This window comes from Carya illinoinensis, chromosome 3 (assembly GCF_018687715.1).
Source record: "Carya illinoinensis cultivar Pawnee chromosome 3, C.illinoinensisPawnee_v1, whole genome shotgun sequence".
NCBI classification, from domain to species: domain Eukaryota; kingdom Viridiplantae; phylum Streptophyta; class Magnoliopsida; order Fagales; family Juglandaceae; genus Carya; species Carya illinoinensis.
The window spans coordinates 16,317,774-16,337,688 of record NC_056754.1 but is presented as its reverse complement, the minus strand read 5'-3'; the positions used below and the strand labels follow the sequence as shown (position 1 = coordinate 16,337,688).

The 19,915-nt window shown below is 31.9% G+C and overlaps 1 protein-coding gene, 1 non-coding gene and 1 pseudogene across 2 annotated transcripts; 1 reads left to right on the top strand and 2 right to left on the bottom strand.

Annotated features, from left to right (window-relative positions):
- Nucleotides 1-319: 319 nt before the first annotated feature.
- LOC122303487 (WD repeat domain-containing protein 83) lies at nucleotides 320-4,491 on the bottom strand. Its single transcript, XM_043115287.1, has 8 exons — nucleotides 4,214-4,491; nucleotides 3,196-3,298; nucleotides 2,803-2,910; nucleotides 2,596-2,705; nucleotides 2,232-2,339; nucleotides 2,120-2,165; nucleotides 1,733-1,864; nucleotides 320-728 (listed from the first exon to the last, which is right to left on the bottom strand). Exons 1-8 carry the CDS (start codon nucleotides 4,423-4,425, stop codon nucleotides 645-647), a joined length of 903 nt encoding a protein of 300 aa, XP_042971221.1. The 5' UTR covers nucleotides 4,426-4,491; the 3' UTR covers nucleotides 320-644.
- Nucleotides 4,492-6,924: 2,433 nt separating this feature from the next.
- TRNAI-AAU lies at nucleotides 6,925-6,998 on the top strand. Its single transcript has one exon. It is a non-coding gene; the product is annotated as a tRNA-Ile (tRNA).
- A 400-nt stretch (nucleotides 6,999-7,398) lies between these two features.
- Nucleotides 7,399-8,587, bottom strand: LOC122304561 (annotated as a pseudogene).
- Between the last annotated feature and the right edge of the window lie 11,328 nt (nucleotides 8,588-19,915).

Below are 19,915 nucleotides of genomic sequence, written 5' to 3'. Positions count from 1 at the left end.
TAGCATACCCAAAAACTTAAAACGGAAAACCCGAAAACAAAACGGGTCGATTAATCGGGTAACGGGTAACGGTTCGGAATATCATGTTCGGCAGTGGAACCAAACGGGTCGGGTCGGAACAGTACTAAACTGGGTCGGGTCGGATCGGTTGAACAGCCCTATTCGCAGGTTCTCTCGCTGGGCCTGTCTAGAACTCCCTTGAGAAATTTTCAATCAAGGACCGGGCTTGCAATATTGTAATATGTCCTGTTATAAATAGAGTATCAATCCTCTCATCTCACCCTTTTATTGGGGAGAACAAAATATCTCCCGGAACTTCATGTAAAATCAGTCTATTAACTTTTATAAATAAAAATTCTCTTTAAAAAAAACTGCCATCCCTACATCAATGGATTTACTAAGATTTCATACGGTACCCGACATAAAACGCAAAGCAGAGAATTTCGGCCATAAAGAACTAAAATTATCATTAATTGATGACTTGTAGCCGGAGGATTTCGGAATGTTGGGAGCCTGTAATGGAACTTCAACAAATCACTCTGATATGGAGACTTTTTTCTGGAAAACTAATTTGCAGGTGAAAGTTGGCAAACTCCAATGGCTGGTGCAAGCCAAGGACGGAGGGAGTTTAATCGCTTTCGTTCTCATGTCTTCCAAACACGAATGGTGCCGTCAACAGAGGCAGTTATCATGCAGTTGTCCTTTGGATGGTAACTCACACTTGTCACCTGCATGGTGAAATCCATATGCATTAAGTTGCCAATATAATCCCCAAAAAGTATATTATTCAAGGGAGATATCATACACGACAAATTGCTCTCAACGCACAAATCAAACAGTTCTAGTGTTGACCTTCTGCATGACTATCGACTAGTAAAACATAACTGCACCCTGTCTCATTTTGTTCCCATGGAGGTTGACATAGAACCAATCATAAAGCACAATACAGCTAACAGTTTTGAAGGAGTTTTTCCTAAGGAGTGGTCAAACTAAAATCTAGTTATCAACAATGACAACCAAATTCGGGCGACAAAACGACATGAGCCATTGAGAAACTACAAAACAGGAGATACTTGAAGCAAATCTCCCTATATTCAAGAGATTCATTTTATTTTTGTGAAAGCGTCTTCCTTGACAACACTAGTGTGTTTTTAGTTCCAGTCAAAGGATGCACCTATGACCTAAGAACTCCAGAAAAAAATTTGCTACATAAATGGGAAATAGAGATGAACACATCATTTGTTTTTGGCATACACAAGTGCTTATACTGGTCCCGGTATTCCAAAAAACTGCATCTGATTTCTCAATTTTGATATAAGCAAAAAATTGACAAACTATCCAGGGAGCCAAGTACTCCTTTTGGGAAATGCCTATGGATAAGAGTCTCAATGATATTTAAGCCACCTGCAAACATGACTAAAGACAACAATACTCAAAGAAAAATATTCAACATTGTGGAAACTAGTGATTATGACACATTTTGGTGTCTTATCTGATGTGATTTCCAAAAGATTTGCTCATTATGGCGAGTTTTTTATGCTACCATACAATATTTAAATTTTTGAATTGTGTTTAACATTAGACTAATAGTTCAACACATTAAACATCGCAAACATAACAATAAATACCATAAGCACATTCAGGAGGATCTTTTTTCTTTGATAGGTAATCAAGAAGTTTTATTCATAAGAAGAGAAGACAAAGCCCAAGTACACATCCAGGAGGAGTTTACCACTGACGAATGCGCTTGGAAACTTGAAACCACTGATGCATCCACCAGATCCCAGAAATAAATGAAGCCATCCTCAGATCCACCAGTTATATGGGCATCAGTGTTGGTAAGGCAGCAATCCAGTTTGTAGGACTGATATGAGAATGAAACATATAGACTTGCAAAGCTCGTTACAGATTTCAAACATAGGTAGAAGATGCTTCAACATGTGTGAGAATTAAATAGACTCTCTTGTTGGTGCACATAAAAAGTAAGCAAATTATATATAGCTTGTATGTAACCATAATTGATAACAGTCATCTTATAAAGATGACTACATTTCTGAATTATATAATTTCAGAAAGAAACTACGTAGAAGACACAAGAACAAAGAATCTACAGGCTAACCTTACAAGTATGGCCTTTATATTCTTGCAAGAGTTCACCAGTAGATCTGCCATAAGAAAGCTAGTAAGGGCAGATAACTACAGTAAATATCAATAAAAGTAGAAGAATTTACCTGTCCAGAAGACGTAAAGTAGAATCTAAGCAACTGGCTAATATGCAGTTACCATCATTTGACATTGCAATACAGTTGACTGGTTGACCCAAGTTGTCTGATAATTCTCTATATTATAAAGCAGAGAAAGAACATCATCATTAGAAGAAGTTGATGATCTAAAATAGAACACTTTCCAGCAACTAATGCGTACCAACTTTAGGAAAGTTAGAGAAAAAAAGAGAGAATTCAATGTAGCACAAAATATAACACAATTTGTTCACAGAAAAAAGGTAAGAAATATGAACAATCTCTTGAATGTCAAAGATATTTCTATAACATCGAACTGTGGATTTTACAAGCTTTCCACTAGAGTACTACATACCTACCAATGCGCATGTCAAATGTTCGAACAGTCCCATCAACACTTCCTCCAATAATTTCAGTTTTTGTTAAACAAACAGACATTACACTGTCTAAAAATGTGTCAATAATCTGCAAACAAAACAGCATTCTTCAAAAGATAAGCTATTATAAACTGATAAAAGGGTACCCGTAGAGATGTACTTGATTAACAAAAAATAGAGTAAACCTGAATTGGCTCGTTGCTGTGCGATCTACAGTCCCAAGCACGCAATGATCGATCATACCCTGCTGAGACTACGACAGAAGAATACTCATTGAACTTTACAGCATTGACCTGACAAAAGTAAAAAAGAAAAGAAAGGACAGATAGTTAAATAAATTCCAAAAAATAATATGATTTGCAAGGACAACAAAAATAGGAAACAAAGGAAGACATGTGAACAAAGAAAAAACATCTTCTAGTGTCTTAACATGAGATATTGTTAATGTATATGTCGATGCCAGGTCTAGCTAAAAATGTTGGTTTGACAAGATCCATAACCTCACCTAAGAATTAAGAATTCAATTCATAAGCAGACAATGATAAGAAATGAAATTTCCATCTGTAAAGAAACCATACCTCTCCATCATGGCCACGAAATTTTCGAATTACTCGACCTGTTGATACATCCCAATAAAAGATTTGTCGGTCACCACCACAAGAACAAAGCTTTGAGTTGTCCCTAATATAATAACCCATTATTAGCCAAAGGAGGTGAAAGCTAACAGGCCCTCAAACTAACTGTTCTGAGTAGGAAAAGAAATGCCATAAAGATACAGCAACCAAGGCTTATGTTTCAAATGATAGTCTTGGTTTTTAGCCCACCCGGTATATTCTTTTCCTAGATTTAACTCAGTTCCCAGTTTGCAATGACTTAAGGATCACAAGTGAAATATTTTTTTTTCTTGGATAGGTAAAAAGAGTCACAAGTCAAATATTATCTTACCGATCCCAATTCACCTACATTTTTTGCCAGAGCTAGTCTTTTCAATTAAAGTTCCAAATAACTATCTGCGTGCAGCATTACAAGTTGGATGACCATCAGATCAAAGATTCTTATGGTACACAATGAATACAACAAGCTAATTATGATTTTTTTTAGACAGTAGATCAAAATTTGAAAACTTTACCTTACAAGATATTCCTTGTATCAAGGGAGAACTTGAAACTTCTTCTATACCATATTATCACCTTATATTAAGTTGAAAAAATAGAATTAACACACCCAGGTATTTTTTTCTCATGAAATAAAAAAGCATAAGCACACAATGAATCTCATAACCAAAGAATGTTTTGATCAAGGAGCATGTGGGGTGAAGCTGGCTTATTACAGAGACAGAAATGGGACTTGGAGTTTCGAAAGTTCGTGTTTGTATCAAACTTATAAAGACAAATTAAAGGGTAAAAGGCTGGTAGCAAAGGAAGACTAGAAGTGATGACATAATCAAGGTACCCTTCCCTAGTATCAAAAGTAAAGTCTAAACATCACTAAAACCCCCAATTCCTCGAAATGAAATAAAGTTGCAAGCACAATTGATAAAGCAAGCAATAATCTCTAATACAAAGAGAAAAATAGAGAGAGGGAGGAAATTGGTACGGAGTGACATGGACGTCGCGGACTTCCCGGCCGTGGGATTTGTAGGTCTTGATGTGGATGCCACGGTGGGGGTTCCAGAGGCGAATGGTGCGGTCTTTGCCGCAACTGAGGCAGTAGTTGCCGTCGCTGTTGAACCTGGCCGCTAAAACTGCACCCTCGTGCCCCCTCAGCACGTTTGCCTCCTTCCTTGGCAAAACATCACTCGCGCTCATTCTTCCTTTTCTGAATCTGCTATCGTGCGCGGCGGGGAATCCTATACCATATCGTTGAAGCTATTTGGACTTCGGACTTCGGGGCCCGAGTTCCCCTGATTCTGGAGCAAGCATACGACGGTGTCGTTTTCGTTTTCATCAAGAATACATCTGAAATACGTGTCAGCAAAGCACTGGCGGAACAAGAAATTTGTTTTAGGGAACAAGTAAATTAAAAGTATAATAAGATATTTTTTATTCTATTTCTATGTAATTTTTTTTGTAGCATAGAAGTATCAGATAGTAAAATTTAAAATAAAAATAAAATTTATTTAATATAATGTATTAAAAAATATATTATCAAAATAACAGAAAAATAGACGTAAATAACCTATAAGATCAAAATAATTTTGTGAAGGATGGTCAAATTAATTTTTTATAGAGAGACCAACATAAGATAAAATTAATATTATCTTATTAAATCATAAAATATTAATATATATTAATTTGTTTTCAAACTTTTGGCCCCCAAGCCTTAATTGGTCTGTCACTGTAATAAAATGTTCGGTATGTGTCAGTATAAATAATATGTATTTGTTACACGAGACTATGTTAAAAAAAGTACATGATTTTTATTGTATAATTATATTATTATCAATAAGTGAACAAAAAAAAGTTCGTGAATAACTAATAAATTCTTCATATACTCTCTCTATCTCTCTAGAAACTTTTATCAATTATCTAGATAGATAAATTAGCTGCCTTTCATATGCAAGAACTTCTAGATTTTTTAAACTATTAAATAAATTCTCTTGAAACTTCTATCTAGTTAACTAATTAAATATGTGGTTAAAAACATTTCAAAGGTTGTAAAAGGAAGATTATGTATAAGTGATAGGCAAGAAACTCAATGAAATCGAGAATGACCTAGATGAGGAAAAAAATAAAAAAATTATGTAACTATGTAAGCTCAGAAAGACAAGAAAAACTTATATAATATCATTGATACGAAACAAACCATACAATGCACACCAAAGGCAAATAAAGAGAGATAGAGAGAAAATATTTTACTGTTTTTTACTTTTTGTGTCTATGGTGTTGGGATAGATCGACGAGTCCTATGGATTTTTTTCTTGCTTTGCTTCCTCTCAATCTCAAATTTGAATAAAAAAAAAAAAAACTATTTCTGCTCTCTCTCAAATCTATTTAGTTTGGTAAAAGGAAAGATATGTAGTTGGGTACATAGCATAGAGGTAGTCAAGTAGACTTTTTAGTATGGCATGTGTACTACTCTCTCAAGTTATATCAATGCTACTCTCAATTTGTTTGGCTGTGTCAATGCTACCCTCTCAAGTTCAAATTGTGAAAGTTAAAAGAAGAAAACACATTATGTTATGTGTGAGTTAGATTTGTTAGTATGTCAAATAAAGACTATTATATATGTTAATAGACTCATAGATATTCAAGTGATACACTGTGTGTTTGAGTGTAGGGAGGCAATCTTAAATATTTTAAGAATATTTACACTTAAAATTATAATTATACAATATTTAAGATTAATTTTTAGAACTACCGCCCCCCAATCTACAACACAGTTCTGCCCTTGCTACCCCCCATCAACTTCCGAAAACTCAAATATGACACTACCATCTGAGCTAGACAACTTTAAATTGCATCGTCACCATTACAGAAGTGTGCATAAGAGCATCTTTATTGGTTTGGTCAAATGAGGATGTTGGTTAAAATTTGAATGATTTGTGTAAAAAAAACTCACATTAGATTGAGCAAATTTAAAACATTTTAGACAGTGATTGGCTAAATATGGAAGTTCACTTAAATTTACCAAAAATTAAAATATTACTTTCTCACTCTTACATTTTCATTTCTACACTTTCATTTCACCAATTACAATATTAAAATATTCTATAATTTCATTTCAAAGGATTAAACGACATTTGAAAATATGTTTTTTTAATATTAATTTAATTATAATATAATTATTAATAATATTAAATTGGTAGAATTATAAAATGTGACAAAAATAATTTTTTTTAAAAAAAGTATTAATTTAATAATATTTTATTATTATATAGAGAATAAATGGCTAATTTAATATGAAAATTAAATTTAAATAGAATAGATAAATGTAAAGAAGTGTTAATATTGACTAAATTTGAAGATAAATTTAACTAAGTCAATGAAGATTCTCTAAGCCAAATAAAGCATGATAAACTTATATACACGTATTACTTGCATGGGAAGCATGATGAACTTATAAGCTTATCCGTTCGTGGGTGCCATGAATATTGATGTTTTCCCGCTCCCATGTTCAAGTTTTCCTGTACGTATCTATAGTTGCAATAGTACTATTACTCATATTTTCAACGACAATGCTATATGTACATTCATACATATATAGACACGCGCACGATGTATTGAATGCCACCTCGAACTTCGAAATCTCATCGGTGGTCAAGTAAATTTATGATTAAATTTGTCTAAAGCACTCACTTACCAACCGGCCTATTAGCTCAGCTGGTTAGAGCGTCGTGCTAATAACGCGAAGGTCGCAGGTTCGAGACCTGCATGGGCCATTTTAGTTTTCCTTTGTTTGTCTAAACTACAGTCGACTCTGGGCCGGCCTGGAGTTTTTTCACTCTGCATGGACCAATACAATCGTACTTGTACGTCAGGTTAGTACAGTAATTTACAACTAATAGTAATTATTCACAACATTTTTTACTATACGTGATATAAAATGAGAATATTTTTATAAAATTTTGTTATTTTATATGATATTTTATAATAATATTTTTTATTTTAAAACATATATAATCGTGAAATTATAAAATAAAAATAATCAAATGAATAAAACGAAATGTTGGTGTACTTTCTCAAACCAAGTGGCATTAAACGACAACTCATTAATAATAATTAATGAGTTAATTATTTAGTCTTGCTCCTAAGACAACTCATTAATAATCGGTTCAAATACTACAAGAGTCTCACGTACACCAAACTCATGAGTCGCATTTTCTTAATTACTACTTTGATGCCTTTCCAACGAGACTCCATGAAAAGGCCGGAGTAGTCATTTTGCGCGTAGACACCACATTTGAAGGCATGAGAGTTTCCGCCACTGGCTTCTGCCACCAATTTGAGATGCACATCAACATAAACCTTGCTCACTCTTGCAGCATCAACATTGTGGATGACATTCAGTCGAAACCACCTATCATAAATGTTTGGTTCAAGGACTGGACCCTTATATTACATGAGCGAACCATTATAAACTCTAATCATTATCGTTGTGGCGAGAGGAGGACTTGCTCCAAATACTTGCATGATGCACACGCCTGATGTCCCGTTTGGCACGTATCCATATCCTTCAAACTGCCAAACTCCTGATGAATAACCGTAGCCCTGAGAAAATAGTTTGCATAATATTAGGAGCTATATATGCTAATTGTGGAACCCTTTATATTCATAAAAAGAGTTCAAGTACCAATATTTTTTATTTATTTATTTTTTTATGTAAACTGATGTCAAGCTTCTATAACAACGGCATAATTGGTGGGTCGTCAATAAATAAGCTTTCAAATAAATTTATTATAATGTCAAGTTTAATGATGTTAGATCGAGATGAATAATTCATCATCCCAACATCTAACATGTCATTAAATAAATTGTTCACAAGTGAAATGCAACAAATAGTCTTAAGTCATTTAATATATTATACAATATGATGGGATGGTATGAAGATGATAGTAAAAGATCATCAGATAGTGGGTAGCATTACTCATTATATATAGATAGAATTTGGTATGATCAGTAATTAATTACTTGTATGGCGCGCAATCTTTGTTCGGGGTTTGGTTTGGCTCGTTCGAGTGTGAGTCTTGTCTGTAGAGTAAACCCAACACTTGTGAACTCCATTGATGAAACTATAACGCTGGTCTTCAGGCACATCATAGGGTCTCAGAATGTGATAGTGAGATTGATCTAGAGGGAGAGGAAAGAAGCCTTCCGTGGTATCCACAGGTCCCCAATTCCAAGCAAAGGTTTTGGGTGTAATGAAGGAAAGAAAGCTCAAGTGGAGATAGGCTAGACATTGGAAGGAAGAAGTTATTCTTTCGAGCGAAGAAGAAAGGAAATAAAGAGACGGGAGCAGGCCAGTGAGCATAGGGATGTGTTGTTATGTGATGTATATATAAATTCTTTGAAGCAGGTACACTAGCAGCTATAAGGAATATCCTGCAAAGAAGTTCGTATTTAAGAACAAACACCATTAATATATTGTAGTTTTCATGGGATCTATTGACTACAACAGAATATATATAAATATATACATATATATATATATATGTGTGCGCGCGCGCTCTGGTCGTACGTGTCCCTCAAACCATGGAGCAATGAATTTATAAAGAGTTGCATGGTTTCTCTCTCTCCTTTTTTATTTTTTTCTAAATAAATAAGCTACTGACTTTTCCACTTTTCTTTTTTATTTAAATCATTATATCATGTGCACCCAGGGGATAACGCACCCATGGCTGTTTCCTTATACACACATATATATATATACACACTAGGTGAAAACAGCGTGCAATGCACGTTTGCTTAGTTTATATTTAATTTTTTGGTTAAGAATTAAATTTTTATTAATAAAGATGTAATATTTTTTGTTAATTAAATAACTAATGATGTAATATTTACGTAATTGATAATAATTACACATTGTGATATATTAAAAAAGAAGAGCATTAATAGAATCTATAACATGATCCTATAAATAAACACCACTCATAATTTTATGAAAGCTGTTTGAGATCATTTTGATTCTAAGATGACGATCCAGTATTTTTTTCATCTTGCACTGCTTTAACAAAGAGGACATTAAATTGCCTATATTTTTTCTCCTTCAGTTTCTCTGGATCTACATAAACTTGAATCTTCCAAAATGTTTTTCATAATTTTTCTGCAACGCTTTTAACATATGGTCAATTTTCCTACAAAATAAATTTTGAATAGGTTTACATAATTAATAAAAAAACCCAATTATTTTTTAATTAACTCATTATATGAAAACTCAAGTTTTGAAGAAAAATTTAAGAGATATATCCAGCATGTTCCATCAATTCAACTGCTGAACAACCAAGTGCATATTCTGCTACTTCACCAAACATAGTAGCAGCTAGCTTTCTAGTATTATCGTCCAGTTCAACATATGTCCTAGTACTTTAAATGCGTTGAATATATTAATTTCAATTTAAATAGTGTTAAATTCTAAATTAAATAAGACATCAATTTTAAATTAAAATTGTAAGATACATATCGTGGTTTGTAGACCCCTTGGCTTTTGCAATATATACAAACGAAGTTTTCATTATATCCAGTTCCTTTATTACAGCCAACGCATGACATGTAATAAAATACTTGGGCAAAGTCAATCACATTTATCTTCGCCTTTATCCAGATTTTGCTTTCTACATTAAATCATAATTAATTTTTAGAACGAATGTTTGTGTAAATATTTTAATTTATTACTGATAAAATAATATTTACCGCCATGAGTTGTAAACCATTAATCAACTCTGCAATATCGCAATTCTTCACAATTTCTCAAATATCAATAGATGACAGTGGTGCAGATGAGTATGTCAAAGATCTTGCAATGATACTTTTAATTATCAAATCATTATTTTCCACTCTTGAAATTCAAAAAAGAAGAATAATGTAAGGAAATAAAATATACAGGTAAATTACATAAATCACATAATTAAGTCTAATATAAATGCATTAATATGTAATTGTTAATTTACAAGATTTACCATTGCTTCATTACAGCTGCCTCAAGAAGAAGAGAATTTATTATAAAGGTATTTGATGGACATGATGACAGAGACAATCCTTTGTTAAAATTGAGATCAATATTAGTGTAAGTATATACAGTATAGAAAAATATCTAAGCTGTTTTATTATTATAAATACCGTTATATGATTCAACAGATATTTTTATTCCAAGTATTATTGGCTTATCTTCAATAATATTTGATATTTTCAGACATTCATCTTGGACAAATCAACCCCGCATAATTAAACATATGGGGTTCAAGCTACAAAATTGAAATAATTAAAAGAATTAATAAAATATTCCTAAATTAATATTGGAATTCAATTTTAAAAGAAATGAGAAGTTATAAGAATTTTTTACCTTTCATCAATAACATATATCTCTTGGATTGTTGCTGGTCCAAATACTATCGTTACCTCTTTAGTTGGTTTAATTTTGATTGCAACAGCTAAAATATCTAAATGTTTAAATATGAAATGTTAATATATTGATAACTAATTTATAATGAAATTTAAATTAAATTACTTATTTCTCCAATTGACCCTCTATAAACCTCTAAGTTCTTGAATGGGACGATCTCATATTTCGGTGCATCTATTTGCTCTTCGTTCTGTGGAACATCTTCTATTATTGTTTTTGAGTTCAGAGTCCATTGATATTTATATTCTCCAATTTTGTACTTTGGATCCATTGGTTTGACATGTGCATTGATGATATAATCCGACTGCAAAATTTTAAAGTGTCGTCCCGGGGATCAATATCAGTTCCAAACATTGCTGCCTGCACTCGATTTCCCTGTACCAACAGTAAAAATAATTGTGATTAATAGTGTATTTTTAAAATAATTTCTGTATTTTTTATTTTTTTAAACAAAATATGTTGTAAAAAGATAAATAAATAAATAAATGTAATGTAATTAATATTTTTATATAATATGATAAAATTTAAGAACCTCTAATTTCAAAAGATATTGAAAATTGGAAACATAATATATCCTAACAACTATCATACTTTTTGATCAATTAATGTCAAATTTTGGTACTTCATTGTTGTGTGTTAGCTTATTCGCTTAGGTAACTTCTCCGCAACGATCATCTTAATCTTCCAATTTTTTGTATTCGGAGTGATATCATTTATTGATGTATACACCGTCCACGTTTTTTCCTTTTTAGATACAAAAATATCATATGCATAAGTATAACAGATCTTAATTTAAATTTATAAATTACTAAAACAATTGACGAAGATATTTAATTAAATGACTGAATATTAGACATATAGAGAAAAATATTATAATACACAATAAATCAAAAGTATACAATTAAATCTAGTTACCTGTATAACATTAATTCAAACATGATAATGTAAGTAATTCTGTAAACACAATATTTTTTGTACAGTTCTTTTCACGTTGTTTAGTGAACACTGGTGCTATTAGAATCCTCATTGTAGATGTTGTCTTTGCCCTCGATAAAGCCACATATAATTGACCATGTGAAAAACTGGTTGAGGTAAATAAATCCCAACATAATCCAATGTCTGCCATTGTGACTTATTTATAATCATTGCAAAACTTAATCTTATAGGGAATTGAGTTTGTTTGAATGAAAAACCACTATTTTCATCAACATTTGGTAAGAATGGTATCCTTGGAATGAACACTCTTTTTCCGATATGGTGTCCAACTGCAATTTCTGCATCTATGACATTTCGATCAAAAGCCCGACAAATCAGACGGGTTCCATTGCATAATTCTTCTGAAGGATAATATTTTTAAGCAGCATGATGTGATAGTTTTTCTTGAGTAATAATTCATGAGGTGGAAATCCGTTTGGGGTTAGAGTATTTAAAAAATTTCCATAACTGATTGTTCAGATATATCTATTGTCACATCTAAACTGTAATATTGCTGAATTTCACCGGGAACCTATGAATCAACAATGCATTTGTCAACATAACCGTTCTTTGGTGTTAATATGGCCCAATTTATCATAGTTGAAATTTTTATTAAATATTCATAAATATTGTGGAAAACATCTTCTATCAAATGATCTAAAGAAGTGCTGTCATCATCATAGGGAACAAGCATCCTATTTGAAATTTTTATAGTTTCATCAACTGTGTTTGGTGGCATTCCGTTGCCTACTTCTAACACATAATCTGAAAAAACTGGATCAAGTCTTGCTCGCATATTTTCAGTTAATCGGAACTTGATCAAAGTAGGCCACAAATACGAATAAACCAAACTGGAGTTAACCTGTTCTTATCTTATTTTTTTACGAACCACGGGTAAAACCTGTCGAAAATCTCCACTGAAAACAACAACCTTCTCACCAAATGTTACATCTGAATCATTGATGTCTCGTAGCATTTTATCTAATGCTTTTATGTGTTATTTTCTTGTCATTGGAGTCTCATCCCAAATTATTAATTTTGCTGCACGCAGTAAGTTTGCCAGTGCACTTTGTTTGTTGACACAGCATATGCTTCTTTCGTCAGTATCAAGTGGAAGTTTAAAACGTGAGTGTGTTGTTTGACCTCCCGAAAGAATAGATGCAATAACGCTTGATGAAGCAGTTGCAAGTGTTACTAATTTTCTTGATCGTACTGTTGCGAGAAGTGCTTTGTACATGAATGTTTACCCTGTCCCACTTGGCCCATCCACAGAGAATGCAGCACTTTGGTTTGCAAATACTTTTTCTAGCACTGCATTATAGACATGTTGTTGTTCGCTATTAAGAGATTGTGATGCGGCAATATCCTCTTCTAGAATTTCAATAGCCAATTCATCATTGATTTCTCTAAATTGAAATTCTTTTTTATCGAAGCAAATGTCGTTATCAAGAAGATGGTAGGAATTAATATCTTTCCTCATTGATTCAATTGTAAAAGAGATTGACCTCAATACTTGGGTTCTTACATTTGATATAGAATCTTCTGTTGATTTGAAATCAACTGACATATCTTACTCAAAACGTTCCCAAAGTTTTATCAGATTGGTTGGATCACAATAAACCAATATTGTTGCAAATAACCGTCTCAAACTGGATGTCATTTGATATAGAGATGTTTCGTGTAAACAATCTTCTAAGCTACTGTCTCTCTGTAGCAACCCATGCATTATTGTTGCCTCGCGAAATGTTGGGGCCATAACACCATCAACTGTCCTAAGATCTTCAAACGACAAAGGTCCTCTTACATGGTTTAGCAATATCCGTAAATAATACCTCTCACATTCAAATGGATTTGCTGTAGCAATACGACCTATAATGGGTTTTTTTTCCCCGAGGAGTCCAAACATAATATTCTGGAAATTTTTTATACAGTAATCTCTTTGCATTCTCGTCTACTCAATTTAATACAAAGAACTCTATTAACATCAATTTTCTAGAACAATCTAAGTTGATAACATTGATTAGACCGTCATTTACTCGGAAAGTCACTGGGTGTTGATACTCCAGATGTAAATGTAAACTATACACTGCTAGGTACATTTCATTAATAGTAAAGCCATATATATCCTCCACATAGTTTCGGGGGTAGCAATCCATCGGGTCAATTGGAATTGTTGGATTTTATTAATTTGTTGATTTTTTTTTTTGTTCAGAAATCAAGTTGAAAGCAACACGATCATGTCCTTTATAAATGTATTTATAAAAATATTTGATTGCTTTTATTGTAGAACAAATCTTGACATTAATGTGACAGTCAAATATTGCAAGCAGATGTGGATTATATGGAACAACTCAACGATTATCTAAATTTTGGCCTCTGACTTTAACAGATATTCCATTGTTTGAACGACTATATATTGGAAAGCAATCATTTCTAACGGTTGTAGCAGATGCGTACTTCTTTGGATAATTACTTTTGCAATAACAATTTTTTTTTTATGCAAACATTTGATGGGTTCAAGACTTCACATGATCCATCAATCATATGCTTTATAACAACATTATGTAAGTGCAAGTTTATATTTTTATTAGGTATCTCTATTGATACGATCTCGTCAAAAGATTCAGGTGCATAGACCTTCCAATCCTTCTGTAAGATAATTAAAAAATGTGCATGTGGAATATCTCTCTTTTGATGCACAATAACATAGACATATGCTGAGACTTTACCAAATATTTTTCTATTGAATAATTGATCATTTAATTCTTCTACTTTTACACAAAAGACTCGAGCAACCAAATCAGGTCGATTCTTACTCTCTTCATGCAGATTTAGTTCATTTGTAATTTCTTTCCAGTTTGGATTACACGTCATTGTTAAAAAAATATCTAGTTTGTCATAATACTGAACTAAAGCCATTGCTTCCATATATCTTTTTCTCATATCTCTTGGACCTCCAATAAATGATGAAGGCAGTATAATCTATTTTTCAATATTAGAGGCGTTTGTTTTCTCAAGCATAATTATATCAACAATACCTTCATATAACTCTGATCGAATATATTGTTGCTTCTTCCTAAAATAATCTAATCTTGACGTCTCGATTTTAACATACATATCTACTACAAATTATTGCAATAGTCAACTAGAAAGTAGCAAAATTAATCTGACATTTTTTCTGATTTTTAATTTGTAGCAATAATATTCACGGCATTAAACAACTGGATCCTTCCTTTTTCTGTTTAATGCTACAAAAGTTGAATGTGAATGAAACGTTACTAAGTTGGATGTGGATACTAAATCAAATTTTTAAATATTAATACTGCAATCTAACCTCGTTGTTCTTTTGCAAATAATTCTTCTGCAGTCACTGATTGTTGAGGATTTATTGATCGGTTTGTTTCATTATATGTAGATCTGCTTTCTCTACTAACCTTTCAATCCCTTGATGCCAAACAACATCGCCAAATGGAAATAACAACATATATTGCAATAGATCATAACACTCAAAATAGTACTGAACTATATGACTTCCACTAGAATGGTTAAAGACAAAAATGTCACATCCTCTTAATTGATCTTCATCATTAGTTTTTACCCATATTGCTGCAATTTGTGAAGATGTGGGGGTATTGAATACACATTGATCTAGGCCAGCATCTGATCTTATATGAATTATTCAATTTTTTAAATCTGAAAAATCACCAAGGGAGCCAAAAAAAAAAAAAGAATACTGATTGATGCGAAGAATATCGTTGAGTTGAGTTAGAATTGATGGATCCATTCTGTTTGAATCAGAAATGTGATTTTCTAATTTATGTTCCGTATCATAGAAATACAACTGGAGATAAGAAGGATGACCATTTGAAGGAAGCAAATCATTAATATAGTGATAGATCTGTTCCTGAGTTCTGAAAGTATAGTTTCCTCTATTTCTCCTACAAAGATCTTTATCAAATTTCACTCCAAAGGATGTAAAAGAGAACCTGTTATTATAAGTTCGAATGTATGTCCTAAAATGTGTAGATTCATCTGTGTTGGAGGTAAACAATGCATAAAGCTGATCAGGAACATCATTTGTATCTAAATAAATTGTTCCATCAGCACAGTAGAAGCCAGTTATTTCATGGTGAAATCGCTTTACTTTACAATGTATGCAGCTGGGTACTAATGGCAGAGAATATGCTTCAGATGGCATTACCTTCAACAATTGTCGAAATTTGGTAGAACTGTGATGTGACTGACCTATTTGGTTAAAAGATGAAAATAAGGCAACAGACGCAAGCTCATCATATTGTTTGAATTATCTAAGTAAGGACATTATTGGTACAGTAGCAAGATATGATGACTGAATTAAAAAAATCAACTAATTTTATATTTGTTTCTTACCCCTACAAGGTGTTGGCATAGTTGTATCATAGCTCGACTCCTCTCGAACTACATATGGATCCTATTTGTATAATATATTCCCAAATCTCAGAGGAAAAGAATAGAATAATGGTTGAATAAGAAATATTGAAAAATGATTAGAGGAGAACCTGTTGGATAAAGAGTTAATTAGAAGATTCTGAGACATTGTTTATGGATGAATTTGTCTATGAATTAATGACACAGACTTCAACATCAGGAATAACACATACTTCATGAGACAAATCCTCTTCAACGATATCAATATGAACATCAGAATTTTGTTGTCTCTTTGATACTCTTTGAACAAGACTAAAGTCTTGAATGTTGTTTGTATATTAGACATCATTGTTTGAATATTGAGCAATTGACATAGTCGTTTGATCACCAACAAATGTATTGAAATCATTTATACGATTCGAATTCCTTTTGGGTGTTTTTTGTTTAGCATATCTTTCTCTTTGTTTTCTACGAATCTCTTCCTTTTTCTCTTCTGGTAAATCTCCATACAAGATTCTTTTTGCAGGTTGTTTTCCATGATCTTAAAAAAATAGTTTACAAACTTAAATTGTACAGAAATTTATATTTTTGTTTGTAAATTTTTTTAAAAAATTATTTATAGAATCTTATCACATCTCATTATGTTAATAAAGGAAGTGATTGTTTCAACTGTTGGATACTGTTCTACACAAGCAAGATGAAAGAAATAAATAACAATTATTTCCTATGCTCAATTATATAAATAATCAAATGATAAAATACTATGAAATTGGAATATAACAAAAGCATATTTCAATATCACATACAAAAAATGTTTTAGAAACTATTTGTCAAACTTAATTCCCTGTTCCAAACGACTATCAACTATTTCTCTACTAATTATTTTAAAATATTTCTCTACTAATTTTTTATTTGGATGTTATGATTTTTTAGTTTTTTATTGTTAATTTTTAGAGAAAAATGGATGATTTGAGTCTTGAGAAAATAAATCAATTAATGTGGCATATGATTTCTATCAATCGGTTTTTTATTATACCTAGATCCTTTAAATTTACACATTTTTATTTTTATTTTTAATTAGTATCATTTAAAATTTTGGGACAGAAGAGAGTTATTGCAACAAAGAGAATGTGAAACTTTTAGAGAGAGAGAGAGAGTGTGTGTGTGTGTGTGTGAAACTTGATTGAATGTACTCCAACTGGAGTCTTCAACAATGCAGGGGGCTTAGATTGTGTGCTAAATTGCTAATTTTTAAATATGAGAATAACAGTTATTTTCAAACAATCTCAGTTCACTGGAACAACAATTCAGTATAAAAGAGAAATGCAACAACCAGCCTACATTTGGCATGTCCCATATAATGATGAGGATTTTATAATGAGGTTTTGGTTTGGGAGTATTATTGCCTACCTACGGATAGGAAGTTAATGGTTTTATAAATACTATGTGATGATGTCTTGGAGTCAACTAAGATAAGAGCAGATATTGACATGTGTGAAGATTCAGAAGTCGAATTAGATTATGACACAAAAGTAACCAATCCTCATGAAAATGGGCCTAGAAGGGTCCACCCTTGATATTCCAAAACTTTTGCTTGCAAGAGCAGAGAAGCTATGGAGATTATTGTAGAAACCCACAACACAAAGTCAGTGAGACAGATTGACAGTAATTTGTCCTTCCAATGAGTTATAACTCAAGTTTAAACTTTGAAACTTGATCAAGTGACCAACTTTCGAGGGGATTCGATCATTGAAGAAGTTAATTGCAACGTTGAGGGATCGAAGGAAAGAGAGATTTCCAATGTAGGGTGATATGGTGCCAACCAATTTCTTGTCTTTTAGGTCCAAACCAATGACTCTTTGGTGTTTGTTGCCACAGGTGATCCCAAGCCAGTGGCAGAAATGGAAATATTCATTCCAATCAGCAAGGACACTAAGGGGGTCCTCTATATGGGACTTGAATTCGAGCAGTGCAAGTTTGTCAGTCTCGTTTGAAAAAGTGGTAGCCGTGGAAACTTTTGGAACTGACAAGGAAAGAAACAAGAGAAGGATTTCACAGAAGGTTATTGACAAGTATTGCCTTAAACTCATAATAGAACGCCCCATGTAGAAGGAAGAAAGTTGCTCCCACAAAGTAAAGCTGAAGTGGGTAGATAACTCTTAACATGTATATCTATATGTTAGGGTGTGTGCCTATATATATAGGGAACAAATTACGTAACAACATTTTGGTGGAACTTCTCTTATATTTATTACGTACATATAAGATTTAAGGTATATTGTGAACTTTCTATCTTTGTTATCTGATGTCGTTTAATTAGTTTGAGTTTTAACTCGAGATTACCTTGCTTCTGTTCTGAATCCCAAATAGGTCTATCATTTAGTGCACTAATTAAAGTTGTTGGAACACTATTATGGCAGAAATGTAAACATATATATATGTATGATGGTGACATAAGAAACAGAAGTAGCACTAATTAAAGTTGCTGGAACACTATTATGGCATAAATGAAAACATATATATATATATATATATATATATGATGATGGTGACATAAGAAACAAAAGTAGAAAACAGTACTCTTAATGATAAAAGAGAAATTTGTTTTGCCCAAGAAATATTGAGAACAAGCACATCAGTAGGAAAATATCACTACCATTAAGAAATAAATCTGTTTTGAGTTTCAAAAGCAACGATAATTTCCAGAAAAGAGAGTGCCTATTAGGTAATTAATTAATTCTCGCGCGGTACCATTTTAGTGGTTCATGCATGCTTATGAATCAACTAACATCTATTATTTGATGAAACAATGTAAGATAATCCACTTAATATTTTTGTTTCTTTTTCTCTTGGTACTCACGCAACTACACATAATTAGATTATATGGCTTTTGAATTCGTTGAAATGGTTTAGAGTCTTAATTCAGAAGCAATCACCTTTTAATATTACATACTATATATAATTGCTTTGATCACTAACCTCGGTTAAATGTAAAAGATCAGGTAGAAAGCATTTTGATAACAGTATCATTGGTGCCATCAACTACTACGAATTATAGAGCTCGTAAAGTTCTCAATCATAAATTCAGGTTACTTCTAGAGACCACTGAAATGAAGTGGTGGTAAGAGTTGCGACAAATGGGAGCAATCGAATATTATGATTTGCCATCCAGGGTTTATTCATGTACACATTGTCATCAGTCTTATTTTTTCTCTACCATATACAACATATACTATATGTAATATTATTTTCTCTATATAGGTAAAATGCTAAATAAATTTTAATAATCATTTTTTTTTGTTGCCTATAGTTTTATTTTTATTTACAGTTTGCTGTAATTTTAATGTATTTTAAAAATATAGACATAAAAATTTTACAAATATTTGGATTGTTGGATCATGAAGATATTAAAGTTTATAGTTGTGTAAAATTGAAACTAAAACAATAATTTCTTTGGAATGAATACAATAATAATCATTAAAATTAGATTCTAGCTTGCAAATAATAATTATTGAAAATATAAATAAAATTCTTTTTTTGATCAAAAAAGTGTGTTAAAAATTATGATAATTAAAATAAAAATGTATTTATTTGATTATAAGATAAAATATAACTAGTGGATTTGTGAAATATGATAAAAAAAAAATATTCTAATGGAATAATAAAAAAGTTAAAAATAAATAAAAATTTATTATTATATAAAACTTAAATGAATAATATAATGTGGCGTTAGGATTTTAACAAGATATGTAAAGGAAAAAAATGATATTATATGAAATTTGAGTAATGGGTACCAACTAAACAAGTGTAAAGCTTCAAATTGGTCGTTTTCAATGGGCAATTTATTCTTTACAGCTT

What these genes read in the sequence shown, in the direction of transcription:
- LOC122303487 (XM_043115287.1), bottom strand. Translation starts at nt 4,425, where the DNA reads ATGAGCGCGAGTGATGTTTTGCCAAGGAAGGAGGCAAACGTGCTGAGG. An exon ending in TTTGACATGCGCATTGGTAG is followed by an intron (nt 2,340 to 2,595) that starts GTATGTAGTACT and finishes TTTATAATATAG; the next exon opens with AGAATTATCAGACAACTTGG. An exon ending in ATAAAGGCCATACTTGTAAG is followed by an intron (nt 1,865 to 2,119) that starts GTTAGCCTGTAG and finishes TTCTCATATCAG; the next exon opens with TCCTACAAACTGGATTGCTG.